Source organism: Rhea pennata, chromosome 3 (genome assembly GCF_028389875.1).
Source record: "Rhea pennata isolate bPtePen1 chromosome 3, bPtePen1.pri, whole genome shotgun sequence".
NCBI classification, from domain to species: domain Eukaryota; kingdom Metazoa; phylum Chordata; class Aves; order Rheiformes; family Rheidae; genus Rhea; species Rhea pennata.
In genome coordinates this window covers 128,674,962-128,691,167 of record NC_084665.1, presented here as the reverse complement: position 1 = coordinate 128,691,167, position 16,206 = coordinate 128,674,962, and the positions used below count along the sequence as shown (strand labels likewise).

General features: G+C 48.7%; 1 protein-coding gene across 1 annotated transcript; it reads right to left on the bottom strand.

The window, feature by feature from the left end:
* Window positions 1–2,484: 2,484 nt before the first annotated feature.
* CCDC25 (coiled-coil domain containing 25) lies at window positions 2,485–15,806 on the bottom strand. The gene is made up of 9 exons (XM_062573340.1): window positions 15,636–15,806; window positions 12,557–12,604; window positions 11,612–11,651; window positions 8,690–8,741; window positions 8,088–8,163; window positions 7,370–7,473; window positions 6,001–6,203; window positions 4,863–4,908; window positions 2,485–3,478 (listed from the first exon to the last, which is right to left on the bottom strand). The coding sequence occupies exons 1-9, from the start codon at window positions 15,658–15,660 to the stop codon at window positions 3,449–3,451; spliced, it is 624 nt and encodes a 207-aa protein (XP_062429324.1). The 5' UTR covers window positions 15,661–15,806; the 3' UTR covers window positions 2,485–3,448.
* Between the last annotated feature and the right edge of the window lie 400 nt (window positions 15,807–16,206).

Here is a 16,206-nt window from a genome sequence, read left to right as displayed (position 1 = left end):
AGGGGCCGGGGGGGCCTCAGGGCGGGCACTCGCACGGGTGTGCGCACACTCGTGTGCACGCACAGCGCTGCTTCGCTGCGCACCAGGGTGTGCACACGTGTGTGCGCACGTGCAGCGCTGCTTCGCTACACACCAGGGTGTGCACACGTGTGTGCACACATGCAGCGCTGCTTGGCTGCGCACCAGGGCGTGCACACGTGTGCGCACACAGAGGTACACGCGCAGCGCTGCTTTGCTGCACACTGGGGCGTGCACATGTGTGCGCACCAGGCATGCAGATGTGTGCGCACACATGAGCACACGCAGCGCTGCTTCGCTACACACCAGGGCGTGCACATGTGTGTGCACACGTGCAGCGCTGCTTTGCTGCGCACCAGGCATGCAGACGTGTGTGCACACATGAGCACACGCGGCGCTGCTTTGGTGCGCACCAGGGCGTGCACACGTGTGCGCACACATGAGCACACGCGGCGCTGCTTCGCCGCGCACCAGGGCGTGCACACGTGTGCGCACACGCAGGTACATGCGCAGCGCTGCTTCGCTGCGCACGGGGGTGTGCACATGCGTGCGCACTCCTTCGCACAGCCGTTCCCCTCGACACGTGCGCTCCCACGCGCGGGTGCGCGCCGGGGCTGACCGTGCACCCGCGCGTGCCCGCGGCGGCGCCCAGCCCCGGGGGGCCACGCTGGCGCGGGACGCGCCGCCCTCCGGCGCGCAGCCTCCGGCGCGCCCAGCGCTTTATTGCTGTTGGCAGCGCCGCTTCCTGTTTTTCCTCTCGGAAAGCGCCGTTGCTCAACGCCGCGGCCGCGGGGCCCCGGCCGACGGCGGCGAGGAAACCCCGGGGCCCGGCTCCTCCCGGCCGAGCTCGGGGCGGCCGGCCGGCGCGGAGGCTCCAGCAGAGAGCCGGCAGCTCGCGGCAGCGCCGCCGCGCGAGCCGGCGACCGGGGCCGTCGCCGGGATTTGGGCGGGTGACGCTGTTCCCCGCGAGCTGCCCGGCCGGACGCCGGCACGGGGGCGAGCGGCTTCCCCCGCGCCGTGCCGGGGGAGGACGGGGGGGACGCTCGTCACCACTGGGGTTTTTGCAAGCTCGAGCCGTCGCCTGCCGCTCGAGAGGGGCTGCTGGGGCAGAGACGCGTGTGCACGGCGGTGCACGCCCGCCTGCCCGAGCGTGCGCACGCCCGCGCCCACGTGCAGCCGGGGGGGGGGGGACGCAGCCCCCGGGGGTGACGCGCGGGGTGTTTGGGGACGCCGGGCGGGGAGGGACGGCGGCAGCGGCGGGCGCCCGAGCCAAGCACAACACTCTGCAGCTGCAGGGCCCGGCCGGGCGCTGGCCCTCGCGCGTGACGAGCCGCGGGGTCGGCGGCCTCGGCAGACGCCCTGCTGCCCGTGAAAGGGCCCATTGACTGCAGCGAGGAGGAGGAGGAGGCGGCCGAGGCCCTTCGGCTCCGAGCCCGCGCCGCCCCGAGGAAACGGGCTGCCGCACTCCCGTGTGCCTCAGTTTCCCCTCCATGGCGGGGTGGGAGGCCCGAGCGTGACATCCCCCGCGGCCGGGGACCCCCGCGTCCCCCCGGCAGCGCCGCTCTCGCGGCTGGGCTCCATCAGCCGCCCCCGGGTTTCCGAGGTCGGGAGATGCTGGCGGAGGGAAGGCATCCGGCTCCCATCCCCGTCACGGAAGGGGATGCGGGAAACCTGCTAGGGGCCGAGAGCTAGCTGGGGCCCAGCCGAGCCGCGCTCACGCGTGGGGCCCCCGCCGGCAGCCACGCTGCGCCCTGCTTCTCGCCCTCGCGCGGGAAGGAAACACAAACCGAGCTAGGAGGGACGAGGGAGCAACGCACCCAAGGCCTGGGAAACGCAGGGAGCAGCGCGGGCGGGAGCAAAGGCTGTTGCAAACGCCCACGCTGGTCCCTCTGCCGCCCCGGAGCGGGGCCACGACGGGGAAAGGCTGCGCGAAGCAAGCGCAGCTCTCCCAGGAAGGCTCGAGCAGCAGAGGAGGAGGAGGAAGCCCTGAGGCAGCAGCAGCAGGGTCCAGGATATTTAATCCCGCACCTTCAGACGTAGTAAAGCAAGAGTATCTCAAACCACACGTTTACCAGCATAGGGCAAGTAAAGGTGGTTTTAGGACCGAGTGTTTTTAGGCCTTCAAAAACACCCAAAGGCCGAGGCCTGCTCCTTCCGCTCCGAGCAGCGGGCAGCCAAGCCAGACAGCAGGGCTGCAGCACCGGGGGCCGCGTGCTACCGAGCCCCGGGAACAAGCCCTGCGCAGACAGCTGGGCAGCGCAGGCAGGTCCAACCCAAACGCCCAGGCGCCCGGCCGGGAGGAAGGCAGCTGCCTCTTGCAGCCTCGCCCTGCTCCTTCTCATTGCAGCTCTGCTCCACGTTAGCTCCCACCGGGTCAGTCAACTTCATGCTGCCCGGAGGAGCAGTTCCACTGACACTTCCAGCTCTGCTCATCTTCAGGCATCAACAAAAGCAGGCGAATCTGTCTTAAAAGCGTATTTTACCACCATGGTATGAATTTAATTGCGACATATATACAGGTGCTGCAGCAATTACCATGATCATTTCATACAGACTTATCCACAATACCTTACAGAGTGTCAGTCAAGAACTTTGAACTGAACAGGTTTAGATGCTGTGCAAAACTCAACTCTTCTTCACAAGCTTCTCTCTGCAAAAAAGGTTTCCAAGGAAGAGCCCAGAAATGAAATGTAATTATATATAAAAAAAAAAAAAAATGCAGTGTGGGACTATTCTCATCTTACGCTAGGGGTGCAAATCTCAGCCCGTGTTAATTTGCTCAGCTGGGCTGCAACATCAGCCAAGCTCAGCCTTCATGATCTGTAGTTCTGTATTCAGTGAATAGCTACAAACTGCTGGATTTACTACCAGCAAGGGCTCAGTAGGTCTGCAAAGCAGCTCTTAGCTTGTCAAAGATCAGGCACCCCAATTTTATAGGGATCCTCCAGCCTTGCTGACAATCACCGACATAAACAGAATAGTTAGGCAGTCAGCAGTGTCGCTTTGGGGCTTGCTTACATACCGGTAACACAAAGTTGTCACTGGCAATGCTTTTTGAGTCACTGCTGACAGGACATCAATGAGACAGCATTATTTGTTTTCTTTTCTTAAATCTCATTAGATTAAAAGCTATACCAATACCTTTCCCATAATAAATATCATTGTCTTTGTAGAACTGAAATTCTACTCTTTTTTTCTTCTACTCATGTCCCTTAAAGAGATGTATGTGCAGGCATGTAGATCTTCTCTGTTCAGATGTTGTCCATGCCACAGAGCTGGTGAGACTGCCAGGAGGAACCAACTAGGTTCTGAAGAAATGAAGTCAGTTTGCTTTTTTTCTTTTTTTTTTTTTTTTTTGGCATTCTTGTTGATGGTCACACATTAAGACATCCCAAATCCCGTTACAGTTGAGAAAGGAGAGAGACCTTATTTACATGAAGTCATCTGAATCGTTGCCATCCTGTAGAAAAACAGACAAATCAGGATCATTGTGCATGTTAAAATGGAAAGTGATGAAATGGTGTATTCAGTAGAATTCCAGAATTGCCATTTATTTTGGTTTCCTGCCATTTCAGTACCAAAGTCAGACCAGACAGACACTCAACAACAGGTCTGGAGTGGGAACAGCCCCGGGTGAGGCACTGCATTACGAAACAGCAGCTGCTTGGGTCAACTCCTGCTGCCCCTGCAGTGCATCTCCCCTCTGCAACTGCAACCTATGTGCTCTGACTTAGGAGGAAGCAGAGATCAGGCTCCCACCAGGAGCTGACTCTTTCAAATCCAGCAGCAGAAGGAAAGCAGCCTGGTGTCACGTGAGGCTCAGATGCAGAAGAGAGAGGAAACTTGCCCCCCACACAGCGTTTTCCACTGTCTCTCTGCCCAGCCCAGATGTGTCACCAATCAGGCAGAGTCTGCTTGTGCGTGTCAGGAGGCGCTCACACTGCAACACAATTCCCCACAATGTCACAGGGGATCTGCCTGCCAGCCAGCAGCAAATCAAGAATTCACAAAAATCATGTACTCCTCTAACAGTTAATCAAGGAGTATGATACAAGAGAGATTTTAAACTGAGGGTCACTCAGATGAGCTCCAAATTCTGTTTGCCCAAGATCTACCCAAGGGGGAAGCCGCAGACATGCCAGACCTCAGGCAAAGCACAAATGCACCGCGTACATCAGGACCTCTTCTGAACTTCAGCCTCCAGCTCGCATGCAATCCACCTCCTCTTCTCCCTCCTGCTTGCTCATGCTGCGCTCTGGTTTGGCTCCAGTTCTTTTGTTTCCTACTTTCAGACTGCAGCCACAGCATGCTGCTCTGTTCCCAGGCTGAAAACTGTTTGCTCTAACCAATGTAGCCCTTCAAGCTTTTTCTTCTGCCCCTTAGCACCTACAGTCTTCTCTCCTTGAACTGCTGTCCTTGCATCTGTGGTTTATTTCTTGTTAAAAGTATGCATTTTTCCCCTCTCTTCAAGCAATGGTATGGCACCTGCAGTTCATCTCTGCCTTTAGGGGGACCTTCTCTGCTCATAAGACAAGTCAAATTTTGCCCAAGCAGTTCACAAGGACAGTAAAGTCCACAGCTCCACTTAAAGCTCTAACTGTTCTTTCACTTTGGTGGGAGAACTTAGCACGCACATTACAAACAGCACAGGCTCACAACAGGATCATCTCCGAAAGCAGAGCAGAGGAGCAATGTCCTTGAATTAAAAGGCACAAAAAAAGATGTGCTGTATCATGCAGCAGTTGCTAAAAACAGACTGTCAGGCTGGGAGCTGTTCGACCGCAATCCTGTGTTGAATTTCATCCATCTCTGAAAGGATTCTGTGGGCACCAGCCACAGCTTACCTGATTAGAGGACATGTTCTCAGCCTTCATTAATGATGAGTAGCTCCTGAAAGAGAAATTACATTATCTTGCATTACAAATTCTAGAAGCCATCTACAAAGGAGCATTTTGATAAAACAGGACCAGAAAAGTGTTTTGCCTTTCTAAATTCAGACAGGCTGGACCAATATTTGCTCATCTCATACTCTTCGACTGGAGAAAGCCCAGATATATGCAGCACGCTCATTCTCCAGAGTTTTGTTTGGAAACTACCAACCAGATAATCTCAGAAGGTAGAAAACCCTTTGTTCTGGGGGAATGGCCAAGAAGCAGCTCCAAGAAAAAGTTAAGCAGGAAGGCAGACCCCTTACTCTGTAACACAGATGTGTGTGTTGGTAACTTCTCTTAAGTTTAGCTTGCATAGGTCCTCCTCTTTCTGATCTCTGTGTGTTGAATCACTCAAGAAATTCCAGGAGTTTTTCAATTTCCAGTCTCATGATCATTTACAGATAAATACGACTTACTACAATGAAAGAATTTCACATGCTTAAAAGCAAGCTCTTTGGACCAGTCAGCTGGTACATCCAGGCCTCTACAAGGGCAGTTACTACTGAAGAATAAACCCACACATGTTGTTACATGTTTCACTGTCAGACGATGGAAAGGTCAATACTCATTTCAAAACACTATTCCCCATTGTTTATTTAAAGCACTATGCAATTGCTTATGGAAAACTGAGGATTCCAACATGTTTTAATTCATCCTTTGGTGCAACATGAAGCTGAGGAACTCTACCTAATGCTCAGTGCTTTCCATATCTCACACAAGGCTGGAGGAAATTGCTTCCATCCTACAGACAGAAAGAGTTAAACATCTCGCCAAATTTCACCCAAGTTAGGGATAAGTGCGAAAAGAAACAGTTCTTTCTTTTAACAATGGTTTAACATCCGGGTTTATTTTAGGAGAAACTGGGAAAACACATTCATTGTAAAGACAAAGGAAATCACTAGGCCGTGCAGACATCTATGTTAGAGTAGGTCAGCTGAGTGCTGAATAGCATTAAGCCGACTATTAAACAGGAACTGCTGACCCATGACTCTCTCCCAGCGCTGATGAAAACTGCAGAAGATACAAGTTGGCACTGCAATTTATTACTCACCTAAGTTCTTCCAGCTCTTTCTTCTTCTTCATCTCTTCCTTTTCCTTCCGCTTCATCTCTTGGATTTGGGCTTTTTTCTCGTTCCTTTCTTCTCTGTCCCTGGCTTCCTTCTCAGCAGCCAGGTCTGGGAAGCGCTCCACTTTCGTCTTCTCTAGCCGGTTCAGGATCTCATTCACCTTTTTCTCCACTGTCAGCATTTTCACCTTTGGAGGGCAAATAACTATGATCCTTATAAAAGAAGTACTTTTATTCTGGCACTTTCTCTATGGAAAGAAAACATCCTGTTTCTACTTTACACATGACTGAAACCCACAAAAACAGATGCTAAGAAAAATCCCTGCCACCTCAGCCTATTCAGCAGGTTGCATAACAGCAAAAAGAGCCCACTCCCAACACCCATAGGCACATATCTAACAAGCGTAAGCACTATTAAGCACATAAGCATTTCCAATTTGGTTTCTTAGTGCATGTCTCAGCAGAGGCCAGGAGAAGAGCACTGGTCTCTACTGACACCTAAGGAGGTGGTGGCAGATCTCAGTAGACCATTTTGGGAAGAGAAACTCACGTGCTGCTTGCTCTGTAGGCTGGAGCGGTTTTGTTGTTTTGGGCCAGTCATGCCCCGGTACCGACCTGTTTTAATCTAACAGCTGCATGTCTAGAGAGCCTTCTCTCTGAGTAGACAAGCTGTGTAACTACCAATTTAAGCATAATGCAATACGGGAACATGAGCTCAGGCTTGGGAATAGCTTAGTACATTGGCCTGACCCTACAGCAAAACTGAGAAGCTCTGTCTCTCAACAAGTTTGACAAATTTAGAGGTAGCCTCAGGCTGACACAGCTTGTGGAGCAGAGACAGTAAAGCCAACACAGTGACAGACATCCTAAGGACCCTGTGAAGCCCTCCTCTGAAGAGTGGGTTCAAGTCCTGAGCCCTTCCACACATGTGATTACACTACCACCCGTTAGCCAGATCCAAAGCAACCGCTCACACGCGGGTCTTCAGCTGTCACAAGTTAATAGTTAATTTCAACAGAGATAAATTCAAGCAGAAAGCATAGGCTAACACTTCACACCATTCTGCACGAGCAAAGATTCATCAGCTGCGCAGGGCTGCTGTTTGGAAACACAAGCCATATAGGCTACACACTCACACATGCTCACGCTCAAGCCACGGACTTTCAATTTATTTTTTGGTAAGTCCAAACACATCCCCTGGGATATTGCTCAGCCTGCAGGTGCGAATGACTCCTCTGCTTCAGGGCAAACGCTGGAGACGATTTACCCAGCTTCTACCACAGAAATGTTACAGGAGTGGAAAGCTCACAGCCTGCCAGGAGGTCACCTTCACTGGCACGAAGCAAACACTTACATCTTTTTGTCTATGAAATCCGATCTGCCCCACATCCATGTCCGCTGTCTTCTTCAGGTTAGTCCACGGCGTGTACACCACATTGACGTTGTTCATCTTGCAACCTAAGAAGCAGGGGGAAAGAAAGAGAGGAAACATTTCTATTCTCTCCCTGCTGGAAGATGTCTTAAAGTCTTCTGTGTGAATGGAAAACCTGAGTGATTCATGTCACAGTCATTACTAACTAGGTAAGAAAGAAGCAAAAAGGACAAGTCCTTCCAGTATTACAGCGAAACAGAATAACACCACTACATCATTTTCTGCAGTAATATGAGCACTGCAGCAGTGTTAACGAACTCCAGATGGAGACCGTCTTTGCCAGAAGAGCGACTGCTATAGAAGGGGGCCCCAAGGCGGTGTAAAAGAAGAGACTGCAAGGCCTCTTTGGCTCGCATAGCAATATGGAGGCACAACCAGGAATTTAAGAGATTGAAAATTCCTCCTTATGAAAGTAAAACGGGCAGCCCCAGCAGCTGCAAGCGACATCTGCTTCCCATAAGACCAGCAGGCGTAGACTTAACAGAACAACATAGCAGAAACTTCATAAATGCTTGATCCAAAAAACACATATCCACATAGGCCAAATACACTCACCAAACACCTTGCACACAGCTCTTCTACCTCCCAACAGATGTCCCAGTAGCAGTAAAGATCTCCCAGTATCAATAATTAATATTACCTTGAATGCTATTAGCCTTCACTAGATGGGCACAGTCTATCAAAACTTCTTTGGGAATGTCATCCACCGTCTGCCCCTGTGACAGAGCAATGTAACGTGAGCAGCTTGCTGCGCAAGTGCGAGGGGGCTTTAGGACCGATGAGTGCACCAAGGCCAACCAGGGCCAGGAAGAAGGATATACCCTGCTGGCACACCCAGAATGTCCTATACTCCACATTTTACAGGATTAGAGTCTCTGCAGCACTTGTAAGGAGAGGCTCAAAGCACCAAAGTGACTTGCATTCTGCTTCTCAAAGGTATTCTTCCCATTTTAGTGCAGTGATCACTCTTAGACACATGCCTGGTGTCGAGCCAGAAATCATTTGCTCTACAGTCCTGGGCCACATTAAGTCTCCCGCTCCTCCCCACGTTTGGTAACGGAGGCTGTAAATTCAGCCTCTCCACACTGCTAGTTACCTGTATCCTTAGAGAGCCCCACTGACTTTAGTGCTTCGTACGGGAAAGAGGAGCTCACGTGCAGGGCTCACTGCAGAACAGGAGCCTGCAATTCTTACGCAGGCGAACGTTAATAAGGACTCATTTCAAGTGTGCCACAGGATTACCTTGTGTAACCGAAGATACACGTGCGCGGAGGAGAGCTTATCCACATGAAACCTACAGAACAAAAAAGCACATTTAAATACAGCATGCAAGTTGGCAATCTGTTCTGAAAAGTTTGCTTTCTAACAAACGACGTAGTGGCCACTCCACAGAAAACAAAACTGCAGGAAAGTTCTTGGTACGCATGTTTAGAAACGTGTAAAGGAGTCAGAGGTTATCTGTCAAGAAACATCATCTTATGAAGAGACCAAAAAAAACAAACCCTTCCCTCCCTGTTTTGAAATGATACACTACATGCAGAGGACACTCACGAGATAAGTCAACATGTGCAGTGTTTTGGTATTTCTATATATTCTTAAGAGAAACAGCAAACTAATGAACTCTTTAGCAGGCCCTGCTAATTATATCACTTATATGACTGGTCTCAAGCTCATATGGCAACCTCCCTCCCCAGGTTTCTTACTGGCTCAGTAACTCAGTCCATTGAGCGCAGTGCTCTGCCTCCAACAGTGGCAACCGGCAATGCTATGTGGGAAGCGCGTGCAAGCCTGGCCACCTCCTGCAGTCCACTTCCTTCACGGTCCACAGCAGCTACCATCACTGGATCAGGGATGCTATGGGGAACACCCTGCTGCTTAAAGGCCTGCTGTGTTTTTGAACTTGTTACTCTCTCCACAGCCTCCTGCACTGACAAGTTCCTGAAGTTCCCAACTCAAAACATAAAGAGTTTTTCCTTGAAACTGATCTAGCAGCTTCAGTGGTACCAACTCTAATACTGGGAGACTTGGTAAATAGCAGTTCACCAAAATGCCAAACACTAATTCACCCCACGCACTGTCTTCATTCTGTAAACCTTGATCAGCTCCCTCCTCAGCCCCCTCCTCTCCAAACTGAAGAGCAGTGGTCTTTTAAGTCTCTCCTCATAGCACAGTTGTTCCAGCTCCTCGAGTATTTTAGTCGTTCTTCTCCAGACCTTGTCTAACTCCACTGCATCTTTACCAAGGCCACCTATTTTCCTGATATCACCTACTACAACTCTATTCAACTTTCAAGGATGGAAGGGCCACTGAATTCATGTCACCTTCCCAATGGAAGGTGAATGGAATTTCATGTCTGCTCTCAACCTTTCTTTCCATCATTTTGTTTTTAACATAATGGAAAGTTCTTCCCTGCTGCTGCTGCAAAAACACCATACAGCACCAGTATCTGAACTCTCGCTTTTACTTTTTAAGCCTCTACTCCTCCCTTTCCCATTACACCCGGACCCCTATTAAGCAAAAGTTTAGACTAAAAGGTGCTAGACACTGTTTGGAGAACAATTCCCAGGAAGCCTTCCCAGAAAGACTTATGGTAATTTCTTGAGCTAGAACTACAATATAAAAAAAAACAGCACAGATGAAGTTGGTGTGAACTACAAAATGAGAGAGATGGGGAAGGAAGACTTTCATGGTTCAGGCAAATTGAGGATCAGTCTCAAGGTCACTCCTAAATAACAGTGCAGATATACCTAAATTATTATCTAGTAACAGGACAAGCATGAGACAGAAAAATTAATCTGACATCATTACAATGTTATTCAACTGAAGTAAAATGTCTTCTGTTAAAAAAGAAGAAATATACCCTTGCCAGTTAGCCTAATGATGACAGAACATCCTACACAGAGTGTATTAGCTAATACATATTCAATAGGGAGGGCAGACACAAGCAGCAGTGGCAGCTCCACTTCTACCAACACGGCTCAATTCATCCTGGAAAAGGCCACCTTGAAGAACGAGCGAGCTCACAAGCCATATGGTGATTCTTGTCCAAAACTGTTAGCAAAGGAGAAAGCAGCAACCGTGGCGTGTCCAGTCTGTGGAAGAGTGCCCGGGAGCAAGCTAACCATTTCAAAAGCCTCTCATGTACCTTATCAGTCTGCAAAACTCATGGACTAACCCAGCCAGCACAGACGCCATCAGCTGCTGCTAAGAGCAGTGCAAGAACTACCCCACTCTTGCTTTTGTTTTCTGATGAGATCTTAAGAACCAGAAATGATTTAAAACAAGTCAGAGTACTTCCTTTTGCCAGTCTGACCACACAGTTCTGGTGGGCCTGCTTAGAGCAGACATGCCTTTTGCTTGACAGGAATCAAAGTGTCAGTCAAACTCCTCTACTCCTGCTCACTGACTCAAAACACCCTAGACAGCAAGGGCTATTTTATCGGACAGGACAACACATCCATGGTACACATAAGGGTGATGCTATGCACACACACGCACACAGCAAAAAGCATTTGGAGACAGAATTTCCTTTAGGCATGGAATTTACTGTTGCTCAAGGCTTCTGGCTTCATCCTCAGACCCTGTTCTGACTGCTCCACAATTTCAGTTAAGTTTTCATACATTTGTGCTTCTACTCTCTCAGCGCTCTGTCAGCCTTTTGTTTTAGCTGATTATGCTTGTCTGTACACAGAGATATTCAGGAGCAGCTACACTTGCTTGACTCAGGACGTGCTTACCAATATCAAAGTGTCCTTCTCATTTAACTCTGCCTGTTTCCCAAACACACTAAAAGCAACAATAAGCAAGAGGGTGTATTCTGAAGCACAAATATCCATATATGGAGTTATTCAGCTTATTGCTACTCCAGCAGCTCCACGCACAGATAAACCCCGAAGAGCTTCACAAAGTGGCCAGGCAGGGAGGAGAGAGGGGATATGGAAAGGAATTCAGAGTAACTGGGATCCTAATATCTGCACTTAGGTCTGCTGCAACTCACTTCCAACCCTAGGATTGCATTTAAACTGCTAAATGACCTTGGGAAAGGGAGACTCTACAGTACCTATGAAAGCAAGACTGTTGATACAATCATTCAGCTTGGTTGCTTCAGGAAAGGCAATTTATTTCGAAGCACAAGCGCATACAGAAGAGTGTTCCAGTACCTACCAGATATCTTCAGGCCAGCCATACTTTATTAGGTCTTCATCTGCAAGAATAAAAGTAGCAATGAGCAAGGTAAAGGATCTCATCAGCAACAAACCAAATTACTTGTCAGGACCTTGATGAGAGTAGAAGTCAGCTGCTAGAGACCAGCTTTGAACTTGGTTAGCCACTGCACAGTAGTTAAATAGAAACAGAATAGTGCTTTTATGCTGTAGCTGACTGCACTAGACCAAAACACATGCATCACACATGCTAGGAATCACCATTTCAAAAATACACAGCAGCTTTGGCAAGCAAGAGGTCATAATCCAAACTCTGAATATATCTAATTTCCTCTCTCCCTCTCTGAACACATCATCATCGCATTTTTTTGAAAATTTTAAGTGAAAATATGTTTCTTCAGGTATCTGTCTAATGGAGACAGAGTTTCTTTTAGGGAAGGTCTTCAAGATAGCAATACTAACTCTTCTCACTTAGAGTGAGATATCTTGGTTTCACATCAGCTGATTTGGAAACAGGAGATGCAGCGAAATTGTAACCTTCAGCTAATGGGAAAGGACAGGAAGAGAAAACCTATGGGGTATGAACAATCACTGGAGAACAGAGAAATATAGACTAAGCATGGAATTGAAAGGTTCATTTGCAAATGGTTATCAGATACAAACAGAAAAGTGGTGTTTTTCTCTAGACAGATTTTTCAGTTAATTTAAATGATTTGTATCTGAAGTATTTATGTTGCTTAGAGGATCATAAAACTTTAGCTACCCCTGTTAAAACTAATACTATGGATTTCACAGGGGTACGTCACAATAACTTGCAAAGGCGGAAGTATTTTTAAACAGTGCATGAATTCAACATGTAAAAAGATATTCTTTCAAACAACGTTAAAACCCCATAAATCTAAACCCAATTTCTTAGGCATCTTCTCACATACAATAATATACTTACTTTCATATTTATCTTTTCCCATGTAAATGGTGTAAACGGAGGGAACAACTGAGGGATAGAAAGAGAAGAACAAATCAAAGGGGGTTTTGGACAAATTGTGCAAGGAGGTAGTGATGAACACACCAGTCTTGGTCACGGAAATTAGAATGAAAACCATCGGATCCATCCCACCTCCCTCCTGGTGGCCAAAGGAAGATTGTTTTGAATTTCCTCCAGACTTTGCTCCGACTGTTTCACAGAACTTATCAGCAGTATTACCACCCACTTTCCAAGGAAGATTATCCAGTAAGGAATGGCTTTCCAAGTAAAACACCCTTGGACATCCATGTGGTTCAGATTATAACAACCAGACAGACGCAATTCAGCATTCAATTAAGCAAGTCTGTGAGCCAGAAATGCCAACACTGTATTTGCAGTCCAATACTAGTTTCCTGTGCAACCAACGTAAAACATCCTGTTTTCCTGGCCTTAGTTTCCACAAAACGTCAGAAGGAGAATGCTAACCTATCTCAGACAGCTTACAAAGATTAACATTTGCAAGACAACTAGAAGGCCAAATTGCAGCTACTGACTAACACTGTTAGTCTTATTTGTGCTGTTTTGTGGCACTTTGCGGAATGAGCCCTGAAGAAGAGCATGGCGTTGTTCAATGTAGTAAAGAGACGCTTCGTTTCTGGAAAAATCAAACAACTCTCCCTTCAGTGCCTCGGGCCACCACAACTGGAAGACTGACACAAAGCAATAAGAGGGTGCTACAGTCAAGGAAGTCTGATTGCAGAGACCACTGAGCAACTGCCTTGAAAACATAACCAAACAAAAAAGGGCTTTCATATATGGCAACAGGAAAATACCAACTTCACAGCAACAGAAACTATCTATGTCATGTTTCTAGCTTCCACAATGCCTGAGCAGCAATTATGTTGTGCATGAGTAAACAATATCTACAACCAGCCATAGCTACAAACTTCAATGTTGTACTAAATCTTATCTTTTATTCATAAAGAACAAAAACATCCACACATTTTGGCAGGAATGATTTTTGAGCCCAAGCTTTTAGCAGATAGTTACAGTAACATCCAGTGGCTAAAACAATCTGGTAGAACAACATATAACGCTTTTTTCATATACTACTGGAGAACAAACAGAATTCAGAATGAGGCTTTTAGAGTCAGCCAATGATAGTAATCAAGAATTAAAGAAATCACAGATGAAGAGGAAACAAATAAAATGCAGATGACCAAAACTGCCTCAAGAAAGTATCCTTTGGAAATATAAGATCTAATCTTATATTTTCAAAGTCACTAAAATAGTAGACAGTATTCACTTATATGCTGCAATTCTGGTAGCAAAACAACTCTGACTCCGAATCGCATGGACTTGGATCGCTTTGGAATTGCTTGGATTCCAAATCACTCACAACTTTCTGAGGGCTTTTTTATTCAAAATCTAACATCAGCAGCATGAAGCCCAAACAATGCTTTTCAAAAGAAACCTATTACCATTTTAATTACTTCTAGTAATGAGGTAAACAGAAATGGAAATACAAATATATGAAAGGGTTTTATGTGCCTCTAGGAGTTAAAGAGTAGAAAAAAAATCCACCTTTGACACACAGGAAAGAAAGTCCAGAGAACATGAGTTCATCATGATTACAGGCACTACACATAAGCCTAAAACTAGATGCTCAAAAATAAAGAGGCATAAGGCTTGGTTTCATGAAAATTAAGTCCATCCTGTCAAAAGGATGGAAGAATGATATAATAATATGGCAACATAGCAGGACGTTACTTCCAATCCATATGATTTAACACACTTCAATAACAATGTTTTAAGCAAACTGCTAGAGCCTTCTTATTGCAGCCCTCTCTCTACCAACCTAACCAACTAACAGTATCACAAACTCTTTGCAAAGCTATCTTTTAAATATAAAGGATATAATTTGTATCTTTAGCCCATATAACTGCTTTACTACTGCAGCTTGTCTGCTTCTAATACCATCCAGGTCATCCCACTTGTCTGCTGTCCCAAACATGTCTGCAAGACACTATACCCAAAACATTTCCAGGACACTAGGAAACATAGCAGTCTCTTTGAGTTTCTCACTAGCAGTCTGTTTATCAGCAGCAAGCGCTTACATTACACTGTCAGATTAAATTAGCAGGGCATGTCATCAGTGCATCTGCTTGCGAGTGTCTAAGAGGCTCTACCTTCCACATCAGAAGAATCTTTTTAAACTGATCCCAGGAACAAATTTGCGTAAGAAACATCAACAAGACCAGAAAGCCTTGTCTCGTCCAAAGGAGATGAGGTAGCCAGACTCTCAAACACTTCTCTTTAAAGATCTTCACCTCCACAAGGGAGGAAGACAGTGCTATGAACGTACCAGCCTGTGAATACTGTGGGTAGGATGCAAAATCATATAGAAACTTATACTGTTGAAATGAACTGATGCAAAAATAAATAAATAAATAAAAATTCTACAGTGCTCACTACAATAGCAGTGAACCAAATCACAGATTCCAGATGCTCCAGAAGTAGCCAGTCTTTTCATATGGGCAAGCAAAGAGAATCTGCGTCTGTTCAGACAAAAATAATGAGACACTGCACACATTACAGCTTCCCTCACACCTCTGACACCATCAGAGCCCACTCACCACCACAGTTATCCCCTCCAGGCTGCGGTGACCGCAGAGAACACCCTCAGCTCAGGGATCCCCCTGCTTGCTGATGCGACTCTAACCTCTAGCCCACTCGCCTTTACCCTCGCGCCGCCCCCAGCCCAGCGGCTCGCGGAGAGGCAGCTACGGGCTAACAGCCGCGCGGGGAAGGGGGCAAGGGAGGCGCTCAGGGCACGACAGGGCCCTGCGGGCCCGGGAAGCCGGGAAGGGGACGTGGCGCTCCCGCACGGACGCGGACACGAGCGTGCGTAAGAAGCCGGCGGGGGGGAGACGAGACAAGGCCCGGCCCGGTCCGGCCCGTGTTGGGGGGGGGGGGGGGGAAGGACGAGGCCCGCCGCAGCGCCCCGCGCCCCGCCGGCGGGTGGGGGAAGGCCTCGAGCCGCTCTTCCCCCGCCTCTCACCGCTGGAGGTGAAGTAAAACACCATGGCGGCAGCGTCGGCGCTTCCCAGCCCACCGACCCGGACCGGACCGGACCGGACCGGACCGGACCGGACCGGACCGGGACTCCACTCGGCTCCCGCCGCCCAGCTCCCAGCAGCGCCTAGCGACCGCCAGGCCGCCCACCGGAAGCGAAGCGGGGCGCATGCGCACTGAGGGCGGGGCGGAGCCTGCGCGCCTCGCGCACGCGCATAATGACGTGCAGACCTTCTTCCCCTCCACGCGCATGCGCTATTTCCCCGCGCGGCTATAGCGCTGCGCATGCGCCGCAGTCTGCGCGTTGAGCGCCGAAGGAGCTCTGCGCATGCGCCTCCCCCCCCCCCCGGCAGCGCCGACACATAACATTGCGCATGCGCAACTCTGAAGCGCGCTCCTGCCATATGCCTTGCGCGCATGCGCAATGTGCGCGCAGAGACAACTTCGGTGCTTGCGTGTGCTTAGATTGCTATTAGAGGATGTCGGGGCGTCAGAGGGCTGCCTCCAGGAGCTGCTGTGCCCCGATAACCCCTCATGGCCCTCCTGAGGGTGCCACA

Coding starts and splice junctions, on each gene's coding strand:
- CCDC25 (XM_062573340.1), bottom strand. CDS start 15,660: ATGGTGTTTTACTTCACCTCCAGCG. Junction 8,164..8,689: donor TGTATCTTCGGTTACACAAG/GTAATCCTGTGG, acceptor GCTCTGTCACAG/GGGCAGACGGTGGATGACAT. Junction 3,479..4,862: donor AGAACATGTCCTCTAATCAG/GTAAGCTGTGGC, acceptor GTTTTTCTACAG/GATGGCAACGATTCAGATGA.